At 33.6% G+C, this 23,640-nt stretch overlaps 6 protein-coding genes across 6 annotated transcripts; 2 read left to right on the forward strand and 4 right to left on the reverse strand.

Annotated features, from left to right (window-relative positions):
- Positions 1-38: 38 nt before the first annotated feature.
- Tsp_00971 (hypothetical protein) lies at positions 39-1,239 on the reverse strand. The gene is made up of 2 exons (XM_003376712.1): positions 1,087-1,239; positions 39-248 (listed from the first exon to the last, which is right to left on the reverse strand). The coding sequence occupies exons 1-2, from the start codon at positions 1,237-1,239 to the stop codon at positions 39-41; spliced, it is 363 nt and encodes a 120-aa protein (XP_003376760.1).
- Positions 1,240-3,389: 2,150 nt separating this feature from the next.
- On the reverse strand, positions 3,390-6,185 carry Tsp_00970 (DNA topoisomerase 2-alpha). Its single transcript, XM_003376713.1, has 5 exons — positions 6,099-6,185; positions 5,835-6,041; positions 5,675-5,769; positions 4,204-4,320; positions 3,390-3,954 (listed from the first exon to the last, which is right to left on the reverse strand). Exons 1-5 carry the CDS (start codon positions 6,183-6,185, stop codon positions 3,390-3,392), a joined length of 1,071 nt encoding a protein of 356 aa, XP_003376761.1.
- A 1,239-nt stretch (positions 6,186-7,424) lies between these two features.
- Tsp_00969 (cAMP-dependent protein kinase catalytic subunit) lies at positions 7,425-8,473 on the forward strand. Its single transcript, XM_003376714.1, has 2 exons — positions 7,425-7,568; positions 7,706-8,473. Exons 1-2 carry the CDS (start codon positions 7,425-7,427, stop codon positions 8,471-8,473), a joined length of 912 nt encoding a protein of 303 aa, XP_003376762.1.
- A 787-nt stretch (positions 8,474-9,260) lies between these two features.
- Positions 9,261-11,164, reverse strand: Tsp_00968 (putative RecF/RecN/SMC N domain protein). Its single transcript, XM_003376715.1, has 5 exons — positions 11,023-11,164; positions 10,786-10,979; positions 10,328-10,455; positions 9,810-9,951; positions 9,261-9,410 (listed from the first exon to the last, which is right to left on the reverse strand). Exons 1-5 carry the CDS (start codon positions 11,162-11,164, stop codon positions 9,261-9,263), a joined length of 756 nt encoding a protein of 251 aa, XP_003376763.1.
- Positions 11,165-11,629: 465 nt separating this feature from the next.
- Positions 11,630-12,694, forward strand: Tsp_00967 (protein kinase A catalytic subunit). Its single transcript, XM_003376716.1, has one exon. The coding sequence runs from the start codon at positions 11,630-11,632 to the stop codon at positions 12,692-12,694; it is 1,065 nt and encodes a 354-aa protein (XP_003376764.1).
- A 186-nt stretch (positions 12,695-12,880) lies between these two features.
- Positions 12,881-23,461, reverse strand: Tsp_00966 (NADH dehydrogenase I, D subunit). Its single transcript, XM_003376717.1, has 26 exons — positions 22,037-23,461; positions 20,478-20,526; positions 19,856-19,995; positions 19,486-19,644; positions 19,342-19,402; positions 19,115-19,229; positions 18,853-18,915; positions 18,322-18,382; positions 18,109-18,248; positions 17,360-17,420; positions 16,876-17,040; positions 16,682-16,803; positions 16,427-16,571; positions 16,095-16,198; positions 15,925-16,024; positions 15,418-15,578; positions 15,191-15,332; positions 14,978-15,128; positions 14,767-14,915; positions 14,284-14,475; positions 13,969-14,077; positions 13,684-13,844; positions 13,483-13,569; positions 13,269-13,412; positions 13,129-13,197; positions 12,881-13,054 (listed from the first exon to the last, which is right to left on the reverse strand). Exons 1-26 carry the CDS (start codon positions 23,459-23,461, stop codon positions 12,881-12,883), a joined length of 4,449 nt encoding a protein of 1,482 aa, XP_003376765.1.
- Between the last annotated feature and the right edge of the window lie 179 nt (positions 23,462-23,640).

Here is a 23,640-nt window from a genome sequence, read left to right on the forward strand (position 1 = left end):
ACAAAACAGGAACATTATTGCATGCAGGCAATGGATATTCACTCTGCAAGAATATCCATTAGATCGATTGCCTCTAATTCATATAAAGCGGAGGAATCACCTCTGAAACACTGCAATGATGGATCATTGAGAGTATTGAGAGGAGAATAAAAATTTTTGTGAAGTACTGTGCATTTTACAATATTTTGCGGTTTATTCGAATCAATGCCACAACATCCATTTCTTTTTCGCACCTGTGGAACTGTTAGCTAAAAATAATTTAATTATTTTATAATTTTAATTTTTATTTGTTCATGCATTCCTTTCTTACTTTTGATACCTGAATTTTTTGACATCATTTCGAATAAAAGTTGTTACCTGCATATTTTTCGTGCAGTTCGACCTTTCGAAGATAACTTCTGACGAAAAGAAATAAACTGAGAAATGAATAGTTGAAAGAAGTTCCCTAATCAAATAATAATAATAACGATCGCTTCTATATGCAGCATTAAACCAGTCTTGGAGGAGTAAATAAAACACTTCCATATCAACAATATGCATGGTTTTATTGCTGAAACTTTCAGGAATTTCACTCCAGAAAACAAAAAGAAATAAAATTATATTTATCCACATTCTATTGAAAATTTTATTTTGCAAAAGTGTAGTAGAAATCAAAATTTCACCAAATTATGATATTAATAAAGGAAGAATGCCGAACAAATATTATGAAACAATTTAACTTGACATTCATCATATTTATTTAAAATTAACTTGGAAATAATTTCTTCAATATATTTTAAACATTTTAATAATGATTTTAAAAGCTACTATTAATAACAACAGTACCCTATAATTACGGCAGTACAATAAATAATATTAAGTAGTTAATCTTCATCCGGGCGGCAAATTTTACACCTTAATCCGGGCACCTGTCTACATATGTAGACACTAGAAGTTTCGTCATGTTTGGTCTCTGTACATGATGTTAAAATGATTATTTTTTCTAGAACTAATAATAATTTCACAAACAGGTTATTTATTTTATTCAATGCAAGCACAACATGATATTTTATTGATTTTATGGCTGCTACGTATATATCTTTTTACATGAATGGCAGCAAATTCACGTTGATTTTTGACCTTCCTTTGACGTCCTTGCTCTCGGCGTTTTGATGGATTTTGTCGTCTTATAACTGATATCTGTAACATTTGTGATTTTGGGCAGTCTGTAGTGGATGAAGGCACGCTTAGTTTGTGCATAGATTTTTGATTTTCATACCTCATTTTGTTGTGTTGTATACCAGCTGTGCTGAAAGCTCTCTCATAAAACGCTTCTTTGTCTTCTGATAACTTTGCTGATGTCTCATCAGTAAGAATGCCCTGTTGATGCACACCTCAACGATGAAGCTCAACCTCAGCATGGTATATCTGTTGGGCTTTTTTTATAGCAAAAATCTTCTATTCTAGCATCCATGCTATCCACGCATCCTTTGCCAAGAGTATAATCATTGATGATGTTTGATCTTTTATCATCTCTCCGGTTGTCTATTTTCAACTTTGCGTGGCATGAAGTCAACAGAAGAACATTGTTGCTTTTCCTTGGCACGTAATTGATCATCGTGACTTTTCTGTTGTGCTCATAAACAGCTAATGTAGAGTAAAGATCACGTCGTGCTGCTTTACGCAAGCATGCCAGAGCATCACGGCAAACATGTGCAAACACTGTACCAATAGCTGTAAGACCATGCTCAAGAAGATGTTACACAGTGGAATATGATGTAAAATAACGGTCCATGAAAACATTTCTGTTAGAATTCACAAATGGCTGTGCCAATTGCCTAACTTTGGTGCTTGCTAGATCAATTTGGCGTTCTTCACCACTTCTGTCAGTATATAACAAACCTTTCAGAACATAACCATTCTCTGAGTCACATATCCAGTTGATTTTCACACCGCACTTTCCTGGTCAAATGGTCAAATGGTCAATACATATGGTAAAATGCAACAGTGGCAATCACAAATTGACAACAACAGATTATCTCTAGCAATAAATAGCTGCATAATGGATATCGCTCATCCAGTTTTTAAAGCTGCCATAAACAAGTGATTGTTTTTGTCACATATTCAGCTAATAACAGTGATTCTTAAACAAACGTCAAGAAGGTCTGAGAGCACTGACAGACACTCATGAAGCATAACGTATTTATCTTTGGGGTTGACACCCTTTTTGACTAATCTACTCTGTAAAATCCACAGAAACTTTATCCCAGATTCCATAAAGCACACGAACATGGACCACATTCAAAAATAATCAATGTGGTAACCTCAGAGCACTTTAGCTACTACAAACATGTAGATTATTTCAGTATAATCATTAAAAAACGAGAAAGTGTTACGTGTTTACATATGTAAACAGGTGACAGAAATATGAATAGTAAACATGAAATAACAGCTTAAAAACGTCAAAGAACCGAAAAATTCACTGTGAAGATAGAGCATAAAATTTTATCGATAGTTTTGGAATGAATAGGGCTAATTATTTTTTTTCATGTCACAGCACTGTTCCAAACCTCGATTGTCTACATATGTAGACAGGTGCCCAGATTATGGTTAATATATTACAGACACTTCAAATTGTTAATATTCTCAGTACTGGCATTTTTTTAAATTTAATTAGTCATTTATTTCATAAAACAATTTTTATCATCTGAAACAAAAAGTGAAAAAATTAGTAGTGCCATAAATTCAAAAATAAAGTTTCATTAATTTTCAAAATATCTCAAATTAGTTAAAAAATAACAATCCTTAAAATAAAATAGTTTGACAGCGATAAGTGAATTTCAAATACCTTTTAAATGTAAAAGAGAGACGTTCTAAGTAATTCAGATAAAATAGCATTATTTGCACATATGCCTAATGTCCATATCAAATTGCATACATACATTCATGATTTAAAGAGTAAATTTGCAACAGCTAGGGATCGTATTTGCCGGTAAGATTCTTTTTATAATAACAGTAAACAGTTAGAAGCAATTCAATTGGATGTTGCTCAAATTATAGTTGTTTAGTTTTAATTTTAAAATAAAATTAAGAAAATAATAACACACAATTTTATCACAGTATATAAAGCTCAACAACAAAACGATAATCAGAATAAATTTACAATTACTTCTTCTGAAAATGGATATTTTTTTCAATAAATTCACAAAAAAATACAATACAAAACAGCAAATGAGAAGAACCTTTTGTAAAAAACGAAAAATTATTTTAATGTTCATTCTCTTTATTTCCATAATTGTCACAATGATAATAATTATTACAGCTGTAATTCAATCCTATTACATGCCGTGCAATATTTACAAATCAGAATAAATTTCTATTCATCTCATAATGCAAATGCATAATTCATTTCACTGCAATTGCCATCTGGAAGAAATATGTTTCATATCTCCGAAAATGCATTTCTCTATCATTTGCACAGCCCTAAACAATACTTTATCCCTTTCGTTGATGTAACGAGAGCAGAATGATAACAAGCGATAAAAAGTGGAAGAAAACAGACGAAAACACATTTGATTAAATGCAAACGCTGACGAATCTCTGTAAGTTGTTGTTATCTGAGGATAGTGACAGTAAGCTTCATTCCAAAATGGAAAGTCAGAACGCGTTGTCCATGTGGCAGATGAAAATGTAGTTTTCTTTTTCGAAAAATCAATTCCAAATAATACAACATTACCACCATCCAATGGTGCGCTACTCTTCGAAACTGATTCAGCCAAGTACAAGGGTAATGTCTTCATTAAGAAGCATACCGGGGGCAAAGATATTAGTAGTTCGTCTGCAGTGGATGAAACGTCTCGAAATATTGGACATAACAATGGATTGAAAAATTTTTCTGTTCTCTGCACAGCACTAGGACGCCTCAGTTTTTCCAAAATATTCGTAACTTTACGGCTGGCATCAGACCACCGTAAACTAAAAACGTCAAAAAAGTAACTAAATTGACAGTAGCATCTTATATAATTGTACAACATTGACGCCACTATATATTAAAATATTAATCACAAAATTTTCTTCATGAAAATAACAAGTTAATTAGAAACGAATTAACAAATACAATCATAAGCTTCACTTCACACTTTAAAAGAATCAACAAACTTCAACAGTATAAATGCTTGATAATTATGAGAAAATGAAAATTATCAAAAATATTTCCTAACCTACCCAAGCACCTCTTCTACAGGCTGCCCTTGTAAGATAGCTGTTTTCAATTCATTATGAAGCAGCCATTGCAAAAACGAAAATTGTCCTCCTTCGAAATCATTATCATCGACTGAGATGCTTAAAATAATATTATTCAGCATCAAAAATTTTAACGCTCTTCGATGTAAAAATAAACAAAACCATACAATTCATGTTGATCATTCAAACCAAACAACAATTTCAAAACGACAATCAAAACTGCCATCACTTGGGTTTCTAATGGAATTTTGGGCCGATCTGATCGATATTTGGAACAAAAATTTGACCACTGAGTATCAGTATCAAATGATATCTGACGAAGGACAAACACCGCAGCCTTAAATAGTTCACCTAAAAAGAAACCGCTTTCCTTTAAACACGTATATTTATAAAAATTAGAAAAAATAAATAACTCGGAAGATTCAGATCAACCCAAAAGCGAGTCAACACAAACACGGGTTTAATGTTAACAAAATCTTCAAAGGAAATGAACTCTGCCAAGCGACCGAACATCCAATACAAATGAGACAAGGAAAACAAGCTTGAACCCTAAAAAAGTTTTTTACATGATTATAATAAAAAACATAAAAATAAAGATTTTCAAAAATAAAATGAATAATTTCATTCAAATAAGCAACTAATTTCAATATTCAAAACAGTCTTAATATTAAAATTCAAATTCAAATATTAAATATTAACACTAACCGAATAGAATTTCGCCACATTTGGATCATCATTGTTACAAAATAGCGGATCATTTGCAAAATACGGTAAATGGCCCATTTTCAAAAGACTAGAAAATTTCCAATCGCAGACATATGGCGACACTATTAAAATTACAATACCGAAATATATCAGATAAAAATACTCTGCACGAACACTTCATGCAAGCAAAATAGCATATAGCCAACGTAACCTGAGGATTAACCAACGCCAACTTGTTCTACAAACAAAAATGACAATTCTCAAATACAGAAATTTCGAAAAACAATGATTTTCAAAGATTTATGAACATAAAAAAATAAAACGAAGCTGGATAACAAAACCATACATTACATAAAACATTATTTTACAAAAATCGATAAGCAACACTTATTACAATTAAAGATAAAAAGCAAAGGTACAGGCACAAAAAACAAATGTTTAAAAAATAAGACAAGCAAAAACAATACAATTCATATCGTACTTTAGAAGTCGAGCTGCAATCAGACAACTGCTCTGAATCATCTTCATCATATCTGAAGTTCCAATCGGCATTACAAATAAAGTTATATTGCAAGCTCAAAAACAATATAAAGATCAAAAATTAAATTCATCTCGAACACTCAAAAGTTAAAACTGCACATTTGGATACCATACCAAATTTCCTTCTAAAAAAATCATCTCAGCACTAAATAACCTACTTCTATCGAAGCAAATAATAATAGATAAATGTGAAATTTATCAGACTTACTCCTCGACCCTTTCAACATCCAGCAAAACAGAACTCGCACGTTTGACTAACAAAGCATCTTTAACGTAGTCAAACCAAAGAATACATATTGCAGTCTTAAACAAAAAATTAAAGTATGCAAATTAACAATATTTCAAATGAATGACTTGGTAAATTATACCTTCACACTTTCAGGAAAACCACATGTAATCAAAGCGTCCGCTTGCAACTGCATGACTTTTGTATAAGCATTAAGCATCAACTGCTCAGGGGTAAACTTAATATGATATTCAACTTTAGACTTCGAATCAGATGAGGAAACATCCATAAACAAGCTTCCATCTTCACCTTCATATTCATATTCATGATCCATTTGTTGCTCAGAATGCTAAAAACGAACACAAAACAACACTAATAACAACAACCACTCGTGGCATTGCAAAACCTGCGACTGAGCACCACAAGAGACACAAAAGTAGTAACCATCAACGACGCTAAATTCAGAACAACCGCACTGAGAACAACTATCCATTTTTTGCTATCATTGATATTTTTATGAAATTGAAATATATACGCAAATCAAAAATCAAAAAATAAATTATAATCATCAGCAGTACTAAATGAACTATCGCCAAGAAACAAAAGCAACAACTATGTGATAGCATTTTCAATGCCGCATCGCTGAATGAAGTATACATGATAGATTATTAAATAAAATGTAAAATATTCAATTCATACATTACAATGACATAAATGAGTAATGGTATGAGTGTTGTAAACTTCGACAAAAGTATCACTAAAATAAAACGAACAATCATAATGATTCACCATCTTCAACAAAACGTGCTGCTATTTCCGCTGGCACGCAGTCAGTGTGACAAACACAATAGTAAATAAGCAAACAGTAAGCATTTTTTGGAATAAAAGCTAAAAACCATCAGACTGAAAAAAAGAGTGAGCAAAATTATCCTAATCCAGATGAAACATACGCAACTGTGATGAACTTATCACTGCTTGATAATTTCTGAATAATTTCAGTGAGATAGTCATGACAACATTACTGTTGCATTTACAATAACATTTAAACAAACATCTTTATAAAAAATATAGATTTGTGATATCGTGCGTCGATTTCATTTTTAAGACAAAATAGAGCAGTTTCACACATCTGAACAGCAAAAATCAATGTCCATGCAGGTAAAGACTATTGTCAGCCAGACAATGCTGGCATCTGATTCATCACAGCAGCACCAGTAAATGTTATCTGTAACGCAACAACATCTGCTAGTATATCATCCTTCTGCATCTATCAAATAAAACATTATCTCATAGTTTTCACAAAGAAAAAATATTATTCAATTATTAATTTTATTACATAAACACTACGAACCTTCATTATTATTTATAACTACTTTTTCATAATTCAATTTTTGTAAAAATGACATTATTGTATTTCCTACATCGCTGTTAATAAAAAATAAAACAATTTTACATTTTAAATTTGAAAAAAATAAAACAAATTAGGAATTATATTTATGCCAATAAAAAATATCCATTTATTTTTGGATATACCGTATACGGAATTGCATATAGTAGTCCGTAAATTAAAATGATCAGGTACACACATGAGTGCCCCATTTTCAAATGCAAACAGCAACTGTATCTGCTTACTTCACTCTCCAATTTGTCAGTGATCTCAGTCGGTTGCTCCGTGGCCTTCCTCTGTATTTCATTGTACTGGCATAAAAAATGAACCCAAATTGCAGCGAATATGATAAAGTCGACGAAGCCAGCACTTCCAGATCGGTTTCAATACTTCCCAAGTGCAACGGTCACCGTTTGCAAGAGTCCAATGATTCTTCACCTTCCATGTTCATCGATGAACGCTTTCGAATCATTTCAACTCTGGGCAAAGGTAATTATGGAACCGTTGTCCTTGCTGAAGAGAAAGAAACAAAAAAACGATATGCCATCAAGATAATAAAAAAGAGACACTTGATGCTGAGTAGTTTGGGATTCAAGCAAGTGTTCAGTGAAAAGAAAATCTTGCAGATGGCACAGTTTCCCTTTATTGTCGACTTTTACGGTTCGTTCAAGTCCAATTCCAATTTATTTTTGATGCTAGAATTCGTCCAAGGCGGTGATCTGTTCACGCATTTGAGAAAGATGAACCGCTTCAGTGAAAATGTGGCTAAATTTTTTGCGATACAAATTGTGCTCGCATTCGAATACTTGCATAAATTGGATATTATTTATCGAGATCTGAAGCCAGAAAATATTCTCCTAGATCAACACGGATACTGTAAACTGGCTGATTTTGGTATGTCAAAACAATTGAACAACGAGCGCACGTACACAATATGCGGAACATGGGAATATATAGCACCAGAGATTATCAAAAATCAAGGATACGGTACCAGCATCGATTGGTGGATGTTTGGAATTTTACTGTATGATTTGTGCAATGGCAGAACACCTTTCAAAGCAGCATCGCTGAAAGAATTGCAACAAATCATCTTGAAAGGCAAGTACAGAATGTGCCGAAAGTTCTCTGCGCCGTTGAAAAATTTAATCAGACAATTATTGAAAACGGATTGCAGAAAACGAATTGGTTGTCGTGGTGGCGGCGCTCGTGAGATCAAATCTCACGCGTGGTTCAACAACATCAACCAGCGAGCAATACTGCAACGCCGCATCACTTCTCCATTCTTGCCGACCATCAAAGATCGTGATGACATGAACAACTTTGATAATTACGAAGAGACGGCAATTTCCGAATCGCCAGAGATCGAATTAGAAAATGTTTTCCATGGTTTTTGAAACTTTGTTGCTATAAACTTATCATTGTAATAATACTACTGATACCGTGATATATATTATACAAATATTATTGTTATCTATTATCGAAATAAAATATTCATTTTAAAACAAAAATGTAAATTTGCGTTTCACGATTTCAGTAATATAACCCTGTGTTCAAAAAATACCAGATATGTTGTACATGATAATTGTATACCTTGATGCCGGAACAAGCAAATTATTCAGCTTGAAATATGCTGGTCAGATCGACTGCTTGGTGGATATTCATCTCAATTGTTTTCATTACAAAATGACCTCGGTCAACGGCAGTTAGCTTGTGAAAGAATTTTTCAATACATTTCGAAACCTAAATTAACAACTGTTGTATAACTAATTTATTATTATAGTTGCCCTTTAATGAACAACAGACACCTTACTATGATTCTTAAAAGTCAACTGTACAAGTTATTTATGTATTTTTCTTATCCAACAGACTGATCATATCCATTATTGACTGAAATTGAAGAAGAAATTTAAATAAATAACAATCAAAATTGTACTTGATGGACCTCATCGATTTCCATCGACTTCACTTTCCGCATCAGCAGCTTCTCTCCTTTGGCTCTAAAAAGCTGACAAAAACTAACCGAATGCTTCTCTGTTTTAACATTTTCGTATTTTTTCAATTCGTTGTTGCACTGTTCGAGTTGTTTGAACAGGTGAAACAAACAAAGAAATAAAAGAAAAAGTAAAATATACAAAAACGTATAAAAACAATAGTTACCGACAAGGTTGAACGATAATGATATTAGAAAATAGCGACCCAAAGAAGTGAACCCCATCCATGAAGTTTCTTCATCACGTCATTTTTACTCTTTCTGTAAAATGATGTCAATATGCAATACGTAATTACAACTATAGACAACGGTTCGCGTTGGCTCTGAAGCTTAACTTCGAGCTGCACATTAGTTTGATGTTTCAACTTACACCACTGCGATTGCGGGATCACCTAACACCGCACAGGCCTTCCATTAAAGCGAAACTCTTGTCAACTCTGTCACCTTCAAATAAATAAATTCAACAGTTCAAACCATTCAGCAAAATATTACACGGTGTGTAAATTAAAGAAAAATTTACTCTACAAAGTCATTCAATCCATATTTTCAGACGGAAACATTTGTGTTGCTACATCCATCCATGTTGTGACCAATTAAGGTTGTATGAAAACAATGCCATAATGCTGCAAGAAAGCGCTCTTCAAATTAAAATTGGTTAATACTATCAGCAATATGCACTAGAAATTTTTCAACAGTTCCACTAATTTTGCATTAAATTTCGCATATTCATTCAAAAATACTTGATTTTGTAAATATTCATACAGTGAATATTGAATTCGATTCAGTGGAAAAGAGTTTCCTTTATCAGGCAACCGCTGACAATTGACCTCTTCCATAACTGTTGTAACAATTCCATCGTTGTCAGCAATTTGATAAAACAATCTAAAATAAAATCAAGCATCATAATACATACTAAGCAAAAATAATGTGGAATTATGATAAAAAGCTTACTGATAAAACTGATAAAATTCTTATCGTACATTCAACGCAAAGCCACCAACAACTAACTGCCTGAATTCATATTCATCACATCTGGAGTTCTAGTGGACACTACAAGCAAATTACTTTAATCATATAAATAATATACACAAAAAAATGTTTGAAAAAAAACGATCTTTTTCCTTGAATATATAACAGTTAAAAGTGCGCATTTTGAAAATATTCAAAATTTACTACAAAAAACATCATTTCTAAATTGGATAAATTACTTTTACTTAAATAAATAAAAATATATCAATGAGAAATTTGTCTAACTTACTCCTCTTTCATTTCAATCTCTACCAGAACAGATAAAACAGTCGGGCAGAATGCCATACTAAGAACAACCGCTTTCTGAACGACCATTCTTGCTTTTTCACTATCACTATCAACAATATTCTGATAAAACTGACAAACATATGCAAATTAAAAATCAAAAAATAAAGAATAATCATCAACAATATTGAATGAACTATTTCCAAAAAAAACAATAGCAACAACTATAGGAAAGCACTTTTAATGTCGCATCGTTAATGGAGTATGATGCATGATAAAACATTAAGTAAAATGTGGTATATTCAATTCAAAGATTATGCCTAAATTATTACAGACTAATGTTTATCTAAACAGTAGATGAAGAATAAGAGGAAAGCAGAGGAACAATATTCATCCATGAGTAGCATCATCTTCCACGAAATCTGCTGCTTCTTCTGCTGTCACGCAATCAATGTGACTCACCTGAATGTAAACAAGACATTTCTGGTAAAAGAGCAGAAATTTCAGATCAAATATAAAACGGCTAACCTTGTTCCTGAATTTCACCCCGTAGAATTTATCCGCACTTTCTAACAGCTCCCGACGAAATGTTGTTGTTATGAATTGCGCACTGCTTGATAATTTGTGAATCATTTCTGTGACAGTGAAAGCAACATCTTAATTGCATTCATAATTATATTTAAACAGTTTTTTCTATACCAGCTACTGATTTGCGATGTCGAGCGTCTAGGGCAGCATCGATTTCATCAAAGAGATAAAATGGGGCAGGATCGCACTTTTGTATAGCGAAGATCAAAGCCAATGCAACCAAAGACTTTTGACCCCCTGATAGCTGCTGCATCTCTTTCGTCTCATCTGCACCACTGAATGCTACCTAAAACAGCAAAGCAGATTAAAGCCCACCATGTTTTCGTATTTTTTACAAATAAACAATTATCTGATTCTTGAAACAAAAATCATGTTATTCAACAATAAACATTATAATATACTGATTAACTTGTAATGTTAAGTTCTATTTTCCGCTTTTAAGGATGTTTGACTTACGCATTTCTTCCTTCAGTATTAATAAAAGATTCATTCCGTCTGCTGATTAGAAATTATATTTGAACACATTGGAAACTTTTCCGGTTTACATACTGTAAGATCCAACAAGACTAAACGTTAAGTACAATTATGAATGCTCTATTTATAAATGTTACTTGCAATCATATTTACATATTTCAGTCTCTAACTTTTCTTTTATATGATTCAGTTGCTGACCTTTTATTTCTAATTTATATGACTTTGCAGTGAGTGAAAAATGAACATGAATTACAGCAAATATGATAAAGTCGACGAAGCCAGCACTTCCAGATCGGTTTCAATGCTTCCCAAGTGCAACGGTCACCGTTTGCAAGAGTCCAATGATTCTTCACCTTCCATGTTCATCGATGAACGCTTTCGAATCATTTCAACTCTGGGCAAAGGTAATTATGGAACCGTTGTCCTTGCTGAAGAGAAAGAAACAAAAAAACGATATGCCATCAAGATAATAAAAAAGAGACACTTGATGCTGAGTAGTTTGGGATTCAAGCAAGTGTTCAGTGAAAAGAAAATCTTGCAGATGGCACAGTTTCCCTTTATTGTCGACATTCACGGTTCGTTCAAGTCCAATTCCAATTTATTTTTGATGCTAGAATTCGTCCAAGGCGGTGATCTGTTCACGCATTTGAGAAAGATGAACCACTTCAGTGAAAATGTGGCCAAATTTTTTGCGATACAAATTGTGCTCGCATTCGAATACTTGCATAAATTGGACATTATTTATCGAGATCTGAAGCCAGAAAATATTCTCCTAGATCAACACGGATACTGTAAACTGGCTGATTTTGGTATGTCAAAACAATTGAACAACGAGCGCAAGTACACAATATGCGGAACATGGGAATATATAGCACCAGAGATTATCAAAAATCAAGGATACGGTACCAGCATCGATTGGTGGATGTTTGGAATTTTACTGTATGATTTGTGCAATGGCAGAACACCTTTCAAAGCAGCATCGCTGAACGAATTGCAACAAATCATCTTGAAGGGCAAGTACAGAATGTGCCGAAAGTTCTCTGCGCCGTTGAAAAATTTAATCAGACAATTATTGAAAACGGATTGCAGAAAACGAATTGGTTGTCGTGGTGGTGGCGCTCGTGAGATCAAATCTCACGCGTGGTTCAACAACATCAACCAGCGAGCGATACTGCAACGCCGCATCACTTCTCCATTCTTGCCGACCATCAAAGATCGTGATGACATGAACAACTTTGATAATTACGAAGAGACGGCAATTTCCGAATCGCCAGAGATCGAATTAGAAAATGTTTTAAATGCTTTTTAAAATTTCTTTGTTAAAATTTATCATTATTGTGCTACCATCTACAGTTATTCAAATATTGTTGCTATATATCACTGAAGTAAAATATTTCTTAGGCTATTGTTTAACTTGCAATGAGGAAAGAAATTCACGCCTTGCAATTATTAGTTTGGTCTGTCTAGTACAACTCTGTGCTCAAAAGCGATAAGTTTAATGTTTATGATAATTGCCTACCTTGATTCCGACACCAGTAAACTGTTCAACTTGTGGTATGCTGGCCAAATCGACGGCGTTGTCGCCGTTCATCTCCATTGTTTTCATGACAAGATGACCTCGCCCTGTGGGAACTAGCTCGTGAAAGACTTCTTCAAAATATTTCGAAACCTAAATTAACAATTGTCGTTCATCTGATATATTACTATTGCTTTCCTTTAAGAAACAACAAATACAATACTAACCAACTTAAACGTCAACTGTATAGCGTCGTATTTTTTCTGATCCAACTGACTGATCATATCCATAATTGACTGAAATTGCAAAAAAAAAATTATATAAGTGACAATCGTAATTGTATTTGACGTTTTGATGATATGGAAACCTCAAGATTTCCATCGACTTCATCTTTCCGCTTCAGCAACTTCTCCTTTTGCTCTGAAAAGCTGACAAACTGATCCAATGCTTTTTTGTTAACATTTTCATATTTTTTCAATTCGTTGTTGCACTGTTCGAGCTGTTTGAACAGCTGAAATAAACAATGAAATAAACCCATACATAAAAAATGACATTTACAAAAATATCTAAAAAAATGTCACCTGCTTGGATGAAAGATTATGATATTTGTCGAAAGCGTCCGAAGGAAGTGAACCGAGTTCTCGAATTTTCTTCATCGTGTCTTCTTTCTGCAGTATGAGAATAATTAAAATTGCACTGCATAGTAGATTAACAGTGATATTAACTACGATAACGATACGAAATCGAAATGCCTAACACAGCAAACAACAAATAAAGCGAACCTTCCTGAGTAGCATGCTTTGCTTGTTTGCCATCTTTTCCATCTCCTTCGCATCTTCGGTAATTTTGGCCTGCACATCACGCTCTTGATTCTGGCACATTTCTAACTGCTGATTTAACTTTTTCTTTCCTATATAATATTCTTCCAACTGATGTTCTAATTCTACAGCGAGAAAAAACAAATTTTTATAATAATTTCAACGTAATTAAATACATATGTATTGTTCAAATGCATGTTATAACTCAAAGTATGAAGTATGAAAATAATTCTATTCAATAAAATATACCTCCCATTCGACGACTAATTTCCGTTATTCGCTGAGTGACAATCAGCAATTCTGACTGATGCGAGTCAAGCGATTGCGTTCGGTCAGCCATGGAGATTTCTTGTAACCTCTAGAAAATTATAAGCTATGGTAAAAGACGAAACAAAACTAAAAACCCAATGCCATCCGCATCTGTTACCAATTGCAACTCCTCCTTCTTTCGAAGTAAATTTTTTTGTAACTGATTCTCAAGTCGATTCTTTTCCGTTTCTAGCTTAAATAAAAATGCAAAATTTAAATAATATTGTTCTAATATTAATTAAAACTGAAAATCACCTCAGATCGTTCGTTGAAAAGCACCTTAGCAGATTCCTTGAGCTTCAGTATGCGACGGTTCAATTCTTCCAAGCTAGACTGCTCATCGACGGTCAACTGCGAAAGCATCTCTGAACCCAAATCTCGGTTCAGACTTTCTTTCTGCGCCTCTAGCTGCTGTAGAGTGCTTTCTAAAGAACTAAGTTGCCGTTCCTACAAAAGTAAAAACTGTCGGTTTTCTTTCTGCTCAAATACTAAAAATACTATTCTAAACAAATTCTATTGCCTTCGGATGCTTAGACTGCTGAAGCATCTGACGTTCTTCACGAAGCAAGCGACCATCCTGTTGCAATTTTTCATACACATCTCTATTGTCGAATCAAATATTTAAAGGTTATTTATGCATAAATTTAAATTAATTCATTATTATCACATCATTTTGCCAGTTTTCGTTTCTAATTTTTGCATTTCAGATGACACGCCGTTGATTTTCCCTTCAATAACAGTTAACTGCTCGCGTTGGCTATGCAGCTGAGTTTCGAGTTCCTCAGCTTGCTGTTTCAAATTCCACCGTTGCGACTGAAGTTGTAAACGAGATCGCCTTACATCACAAAAACCTCCAGTTAAAGCACCACGGCTGCTAACCCTGTCACCTTAAAATAAATTAACATTTCCGTTTGACTACTTTGTCTCTACATGAGAAAAAGCCATTTACCTTCCAAAGTGATGCAGTCCATACGCTCAGAACGAGCCATTTGTGTTGCTACGTCCATGTTGCGACAAATCAACGTTTTCCCAAAACAGTGCTGCATTACTGGAAGAAATCGTTCTTCAAATTGAAGTTGGTTAATCATCGGCAACACGTACTAGAAATTTTCAAAAATGTGATCAATTCTGCTTCAAATTTCATATACTCATTAAAAAATACTTGATTTTGTGGATATTCATGCTGCCGACATTGAATTCGATTCAGTGGAAAAAAGTTCACTTCACCGGGCAACCGCTGACGATTGATCTCTTCCAAAATTTTTGTACCAATTCGATCGTTTTCAACAATGTGATAAAATAATCTAAAAATACAAGGAATACAATATTTCTATTTCATTAGAATAAACAAAAAATAATATTTTAAATTTCAATTTCCACATGGCTTACTTGTTTCCAGCAGTCATCTCAACTGCAGTATAAAATCGTTTGTCAGTTTGAAAATTTTCAATCAGCATTCCATAATAGCCGTCGACGAGATTCGAATGTGCATGACGTGATCGTAAAGATTCAATCACCTTTTTCACACTGTCCATACCGTAAATAATTGCCTAAAGCGCAATAAATACTTTGGCAAATTCAATTCATTTTAAAAATTCGACTAGCATATAACAGTAATTTTTCTAACCACTCCACATTTTCTTAACTATTTGAAATGTAAATTAATGCCAAATAATTGCCACATTTAGTAATTTTAATTATCTTCATTGCTAAACTATTATAACTGATAAATTATTATTCATAAAATAACAAAAAATATTATTCACAAATTAATCTATTGTAATCAAATTCTTCGACTGTTTCTTCAGGTTATAATTATAACTTTTCTTACATTAAGAGCTACATTACAAATTTGTAAGTAAATAATTATAACAGCGCAAGATAACATTTTCTCACCTTTGGAACTATTGATCGCAAAATCATATCCATATGATTTATTTCCTCTTTGCATGCTTGAAGTGACTGAGACAAACCAGATTCAGTTCTCCACAATTCTCTAAAGATGATATTTTATTTTTCAATTTTGAATGCATCCGCAAGAAATCATTCGAAAAAAATATACATACTGCCTTTCGTTTTGTAAGGCATCACGATTATGCTTAAGTTCATTCTGATGACGCTTGTTGCGCTCAATGCTTTCTCGTTGTTGTTCCAATTCTTGGGTAGATTCCTATAAAAAATTCATATTTGTAAGCTACAATTTTCAGTTCTTTTTATTGAAAAAGCGTATATAAATTGAAAGATTGAAAAATCTTACAACAAGGCGGACTTCTACATTGTCGAGGCGTGCTAATTCTTGCTCCAACTCAGATTTCAATCGAACAATCTAGTCAGTTAAACAATATACAACTAGCATTATTTAAATTGTAAAAAAAAACTGCCGTCTGAAAAAAACTACCTGATCTCGTTTGTCGCTTATTTGACGAGTAATTTTTGCAAGATTTTTTTTGATCCACTGATCACGTTCCTCAGCAGAACGAAACTGTTCAGTCCAACCTTGTTTACTGTACAGTTCTCTCTGACGTTGCTCAGCAATTGCCAGTCTAAAATATTTTTTCTCAATTAAAAGGAAAAATTAATATTTCTTCTTCATAAACTATAAATATCACATTAATATGTAACAAATCAGTTTCAACTGAATAAAACCGCTCACTCTGTATTAACTTGTTGTTCTTGTTTTATTAATTCATTGAATCTTGGCTGCACTTGATCCAAGCTGGCTTGTTTCTCCGTAATTTCTGCCTTCAGTCGATCCAACTCGTTTTCCGCTTTACGCTAAAATTTTTTTCAATAAAAACACGGTTAAAATTATAAAGACTGTACACTGAAATTATGCAATAATTATACTCGATTAGAACGCTCGCCCTCCACTTCCTCTTTCAAATCTCTAATGGCTAATTCCAATTTTGTCTTCTCTTTAAAACGTTCAGACTGTTCAGAAATCATCTGCAGTCGTTCTTCTTCGAAACCACTCCATTGCCGTTCCAGTTCACGCAACTGCTTCTGTATATTCTTCAAAAATAAAAGTAATATTTCATCATTGAATAAACAAAAAAATTCTGTACATATTCTACTTGATAATAAAATGTCAGTTTCATTACCTAATTCATTAACGTGAAAAACTTTAAATATTAACAGTCACGCAATGTTTATCACATAACATTCATTATTAAGAAAAAAACTAGCATACATAGATTTGATCAGTCGCCTGCTGCAGAGTATCATGAAGTTGATTACTACCTTCGTTGTAATTTTCACGTTTTTCAGCAAGCTAAAATAAATCTTCTCTTGTACTATTAACATTACAGTCCTGTAATTTTAATTAACTTACAAGGTCCAATTTTCGTCGAATATCTGCCAATTCATGATCAAAAATTGTAAATTCCAATGCTCTGAAAAAAACATCAATCAAACAATTTCAAAATAAAATTCATAAATAAAAAATTATTATTTTAACAACTAAAATATAATTATCTAAATAAGTCGTGGTCAAAATTGCAATTACAGTAGCCTTCCGGTTAATGAAAACATTTGATTAGACAGCAAAATGCGAGTAAAAGAAAATTCGCGTAGGTGATAGCATTACGTTAAAGCTACAAGTTAACGCAAACATCAAGCATGGCTTAATATGAATTTCCTTTTAACGTAAACAGTTTTTCCCCAAAAGCATTATCGCCTCTGAATAACACGAACTTCAGTTTCAGTATATACTATGGTTTTATCTATATCTTTGGCTACTGTCGTCTTTAAACCAATTAACAATTCAGAAGCAAATTTATCGTCTAGTAATAAAAAAGTGAAAACTATCCGACAGATTGAATCAGTAGCCAAGCAGCGCGAAGTGTGTAAATCCCGAAATTTAGATCTGTCAACAGCTGCCAATATCTAGAAAAAGCGTGAAAAAATATTGGGTGCCTTTCGCCGAAGCGAAGCTAAAAGAACAAGGAAACCGGTAAACGAAATGCCAGTCTGCCTTTAATGATGAAGAAGGCGTAATGAGACTGTGGAGATGCTGATCAAGATCAGGCAATTTGCTGAAAGGCAGCGTGACGTACAGCAATTTTTCATCGATTGATTCACCTTCCCAAATTGATAGTTTTGTTGAAGTCACAAAATTCAGTAATGTCAAGCAAACCGCCATCTTCAATTTTGCAATAAAGATCAAAAGCTATTCCTTGAGGGCCTGATGCGTAATCTGATTTCTGCTTCCGCTTTCTAATCTGCATTACACTATTTGTTAGTTTAGCAATACATTAATTATTAATGCTGATGGAAAAATAAACGCAATAATACTAGTCGAATTTGTCGAAAGAAATTTCGAATTGTCGAATTGTAAAGAAATTGGTCGAAAGCACTGGAAGAAAGTGTTGTACATTTTATAACAACTTTGTCTGTTAAAGCATTGTTATGCATATTATGTAATTCATTAAATAATATAATACATATAATAAATGTTTTATTGTGAAATATGATAGAAATGCATGATATATAACAAGCGTTTATTAGCGTCAACAGCGCAACATAGAGAATAACTGAACGCTGCACAAACAAAAAACAGACAGAAAAATGACGAAAGCAGAGCAAAGCAGATTAGAAGACGAAATTGACCAATGAGATTGCGAAACAGGCCCACATATTTTCTCAAAGAGTGGCTTCTGTCTAATCGCTTAATGTGTCAAGCGCATTTACGAAAATAATGTTCATCTTCTGGCATGAAAAAATTATTTTTCCACCTGCTCCCTGAACATTTATTGCTCACATTTATAACAGATAGTTGAAATTTTTCTTGATGATGTTAATTGAAGTTGACTGTACTATTCTAACCTGCTTTTACTTAACTTATGACAGTACACCACACATAATTCGAAATGATCATTTTCATTAAATCTGGGAATTAAAATGTTAATATAAGTTAACCATGCAAAACCAGCAATTGGTTCTTCGAAAGCATAATAAAACGTAATGCAAATTGAAAAAACACTTTAACGTCGAATACATGCAAAAGAAAAAAAAATCTTTGAAAATTCTTTAAATGCACTTGACAAAAATACTACCATTAATGTGAATAATAAAAAAATATTCTTACCTTCTCATTCGGTCTAACTTTTGATACTCCTTTAGCTCTTGTGTTTCTTCTTCGAGTGTCTTCAAACGTTCTTCTATATATTTCAGTACTTCGATAATTTTTTCAACTCTAGCTTCTACGAAAATAATTTTGCAGTTCAACAATAATATAAATTTAACATCACAAGTTACTGCTGTCCCGTAACAATACATTGCTTTCTTCTTTGCGTTCGTCGTAAACTCGCGTACCTGCCACTTCTCTTAATAATTTCAGTCTGTATGAATCAGGAGCAGTAGCCAATTCATTAATCTGTAAACATATAAGTTTTTATTTTTTATTTTCCTGTGTTGTCTAAGGTAACGAGTTTATGACAAAACAAAGAAGATGCATACTTTTCCTTGTTTTACGATATAATATGGATTGCTTTTTGAAAAACCAGCACTTTCTAGCAAGCTTTGCACTTCTTGTTTCGGTATCATTTTCCCTTCGAGAAAATACTGATCTTTCTTTGGACCGATAAGGCGTCGCAGTCGAACTTCATCTTTTTCAAACTTAAATGTCAGTATAAACAATTAACACACAAACCAATGTATTTTGTTTCTTTCAACTAAATTCTAAAGGTTCTACTTTCTAACAACATTTCAACAAAAATCCTTTCATTTGCGCATGCTGAACATGTTTACATTCTAATTAAAATATTTTTTATTTATTTAATATTTGAATATGTGCGTATTATTTAAAAATAAAGAAATCAATGCTTACGGGAAGTCTATAATCTGAATTGTCAAAGACAATTTCAACAAACGCTTGTAAAACTCGAGGACCTGTGCCTTCGTGTAAAAGTGACTGGCGTTGTTCAACACGTAAGTGAGAAAATTCGTCGGAAAGCACGAACTGAATGGCTGTAAAATGACAAAGCGTAAGCTTCATTTAAATGTAAAATATATTGTAAAAGTTCACCGTAAAAAAAGTTGCTTTTTCCAGATCCATTTCGGCCAACTTAAAATGTAATCGTCATTTAAAATATAACATTTATATTTCACTTATACCTATAACGTTGTGCTTGGAACTGAAAGGTTCTACTATTGTCTGGTCACGATAACTACGAAATCCTTGTAAAACAATCTAAAATTATTAATGATAAATGTGCATACATGTTCGATTGATGTATTTAAAATTCTTTTACAAATAGAATAATTACATAGTGAATGATTTATATTTCAATATAAAGCTGAGCTGTCATGCTTCATAGAGTAAAGAAGTGTAAATTATTCTGAAGTGAAAAAGAAAGGAAATAAAAAATAATTAATGCAAAAGTAATTAACGAAAATATAAATATTGTTGTTTGTAAGTTATAATATGTAATAGTAAAATAATAACACACCTGCTTTATAAACATTGGAATTTGTTTTTAACACAACTGCAGGAAAACACTGCATACAGTGAAATATAAAAGTTCAAAATTTGAATTTAGTCATACTGTAAATAGCAAAAGTAATGTCTGGGAAAATGACTGTTTCATTTATTTGTTTTGCTTACAATTCTTATCCAGTTTTATAATTTTTTTTAATTTTGTGTTTAGAAGTTTTAGATAATTTACAGAAAATAAAGATGGGTTTGGCCTTATGCGGTCAGGATTTTTATCGCGTTTTCCTATTGGTTTATGGAAATCGTGTTTTCATTGGGTAATTATGCCCTAGCTTCTCATTGTATACTTATGGCCTCATAAGATTGGTTCTCTCAGCTAATTTTTCATTGACTTAAATTATCATGTTTTGATTAGCGAAAATATTTTTATTTCATTGGTCCAAATTTTTTGATTATGGAACAACTGATTCCGTAACATTAGTACATTTGATGCCATTTTTATCAAATACCGTTGTTTTCACATTCGTATGATAGCTATTTTTCTTTAAATATTTTTTTATTTGACAGTTTTTAGTAATTAGTGTTTGTAATACAATTTAAATTTTTATTATTATGGCAACTAAATGAAGTTTAATGAAATGAGATAGCAGTAGGCCAACAAATACAGTGAAATAATTTTTTATTTTTTAACGCATACATATGGAACCAAATTGATTTTTGAGATACACACATGAAACCAAGATACAATTTTTGATTTTCTGTACAGTCTTTGCAATGAGCTCCTTTCAGATTAAGATTTTGCGCCTAACACCTTTAAATTACTGCAAACAAATGTCTCAAGAACTGGAGAATTCATGATCTCGTCAACACAACCAAAAGGCCACTGCTTCGATCTCATATCCAATATCCGAAATGTTATACAGAAAATGACGCCCACCGCCACAAGTTGCCACGGTGAGCAAACGCCATTTGTTCATAAAGATTTGATGAACAACACGCACATGCTCATTCGGAAAGAAGCCCTGAAAAAAATCCCTTAACGCCACCGTATGACGGACCTTATCGCGTCATACAAAGAAATGCACAATTCTTCAGTTTGGAAATAAATGTAGATCGACGTTTGGTTGGTGTGGACCGACTGAAACCAGCATTTCTACCTGTTTCATTGAACTACTGTTCCCAAATAATGTCTGAATCCCCAGAATCAAAAAATTCCCTGCCTAAGAGAACACGTTTTGGCTGCGTCATTCGAATCCCAAACTGTTTTTCCTAATATTGCTGACACCAGGTGGGGGTACATGTAGTGACATACGGATGCACCATTTTCTGTATGATTAACCAAATTTACGCATTTGGAGCACGAAGTCAGGCCGTTGACCCAAAGTATATATAAATCCTAATCTCTTCGAATAAATTCATTCTTGTACGTATCGCACGCCTACAAATGCATTCACAAAAATTTTAATTCACAGTTTAAATGCAAAACATATTACAAATTATTCAAAGTAAGCAAATGTAAATTATTCAAAACTCACTGCCTACAGCAGTGTAAGCACGAACACATTATCGATCTACCTCACCGAAAACCACATCTAAAGTTCCAATAATTGCCACCAAATCGGCGATAAAATGATATTTAGATATCGGCTCGACCATAGAAAGATGAGCAAAACCGGGAGCTCGAATATAGCACCGATAAGGTTTACTCGACCCATCCGAAACCAGATAAACACCAAATTCTCCTTTAGGAGCTTCTGTTGGTACATATGTACAACCAGGTGGCACTGAATATCCTTCGGTAAAAAATTTGAAATGATGAATCAGCGATTCCATGTCGCGTTTCATTTCGGAGCGCTTTGGCGGAACCAACTTATGATCGTCAACTTTAACTTCTCCAGCAGGCATGCGATTCAAACACTGATCAATTATTCGTAAACTTTGTCTCATCTCTTCCATCCTCACTAAATATCTATCATAGCAGTCGCCTTTAGTACCGATCGGCACGTCGAATTCTATTTGATCGTAGACTTCGTACGGCTCAGTTTTCCGTATATCCCATTTGATGCCCGAACCGCGTAACATCACCCCACTGAAGCCCCAATTCAATGCATTTTCTGCAGTCACTACACCTATATCGATCGTTCGTTGTTTCCACAATCTACTTTCGGTCAAAACATCCTCCACTTCGTCAAGTCGAGCGGAAAATCCACTTGCCCACGCATGGATATCATCAAGCAAACCGAGAGGGATATCCACTGCCACGCCTCCGGGTCGAATGTAATTGGCATGCATCCGGGCGCCACTAGATCGTTCATAAAATTCCATTAATTTCTCACGCTCTTCAAACAGCCAAAACAGAGGTGTCATCGCACCTACATCCAACGCATGCGTAGTAATGCCGAGAATATGATTAAGAATACGCGTCAGTTCTGCAAAAAGGACTCGAATCCATTTTGCCCGTGGAGGCACTTCAACAGCGAGCAACTTTTCCACGGCTAGAGAAAATGCATGCTCATTGCACATCATTGAAACATAATCAAGACGGTCAAAATACGGCAATGCTTGCGTATACGTTTTGTACTCGATCAGCTTTTCCGTTGCACGATGTAGCAAACCGATGTGAGGCACCGCCCTCAGTATAATCTCCGCGTCCAATTCTAGCATCAAACGTAGGACACCGTGTGCAGCGGGATGCTGCGGACCAAAGTTCAAAATCATGTTTTCCACTTTACGTTCAACAAGGTCAGGTGTTAAGTTCGGTCGGCGGTCATCATCCAACATCCGAGCACGAGCTAGATCCGCCTCTGAAGGACGAAAACCGTCGGATATAGTTTCCGCTTCAAAATAAACTTTATTAAACCTTTTGTAGAATTTACCATCAGGGTACCACACTGGGCCAGCATATGACCGACGTTGTTCACAGTTCACCGGAGATAGGATGCGCATCACTCTTTGCATTTCTCTAGTTGAAATGTTTTTGCAAAAACGTGAAACACTCATTTTCGATATTCTCGTTAACAATTTCTATATTCTATAAACTTTCTCGCCACAAACAATCACTTTCACAGTAATTGATAATTAAGTATCTACAGTAAGGATGACGTTGATTAAATGCACTTTTTGAAAACTTAAATGAAGAACCTCCTAATAATTAATTAAAATGTTAAATAATATCTTTA

This window comes from Trichinella spiralis, assembly GCF_000181795.1.
Source record: "Trichinella spiralis strain ISS 195 chromosome Unknown Scfld4, whole genome shotgun sequence".
Taxonomy (NCBI): domain Eukaryota; kingdom Metazoa; phylum Nematoda; class Enoplea; order Trichinellida; family Trichinellidae; genus Trichinella; species Trichinella spiralis.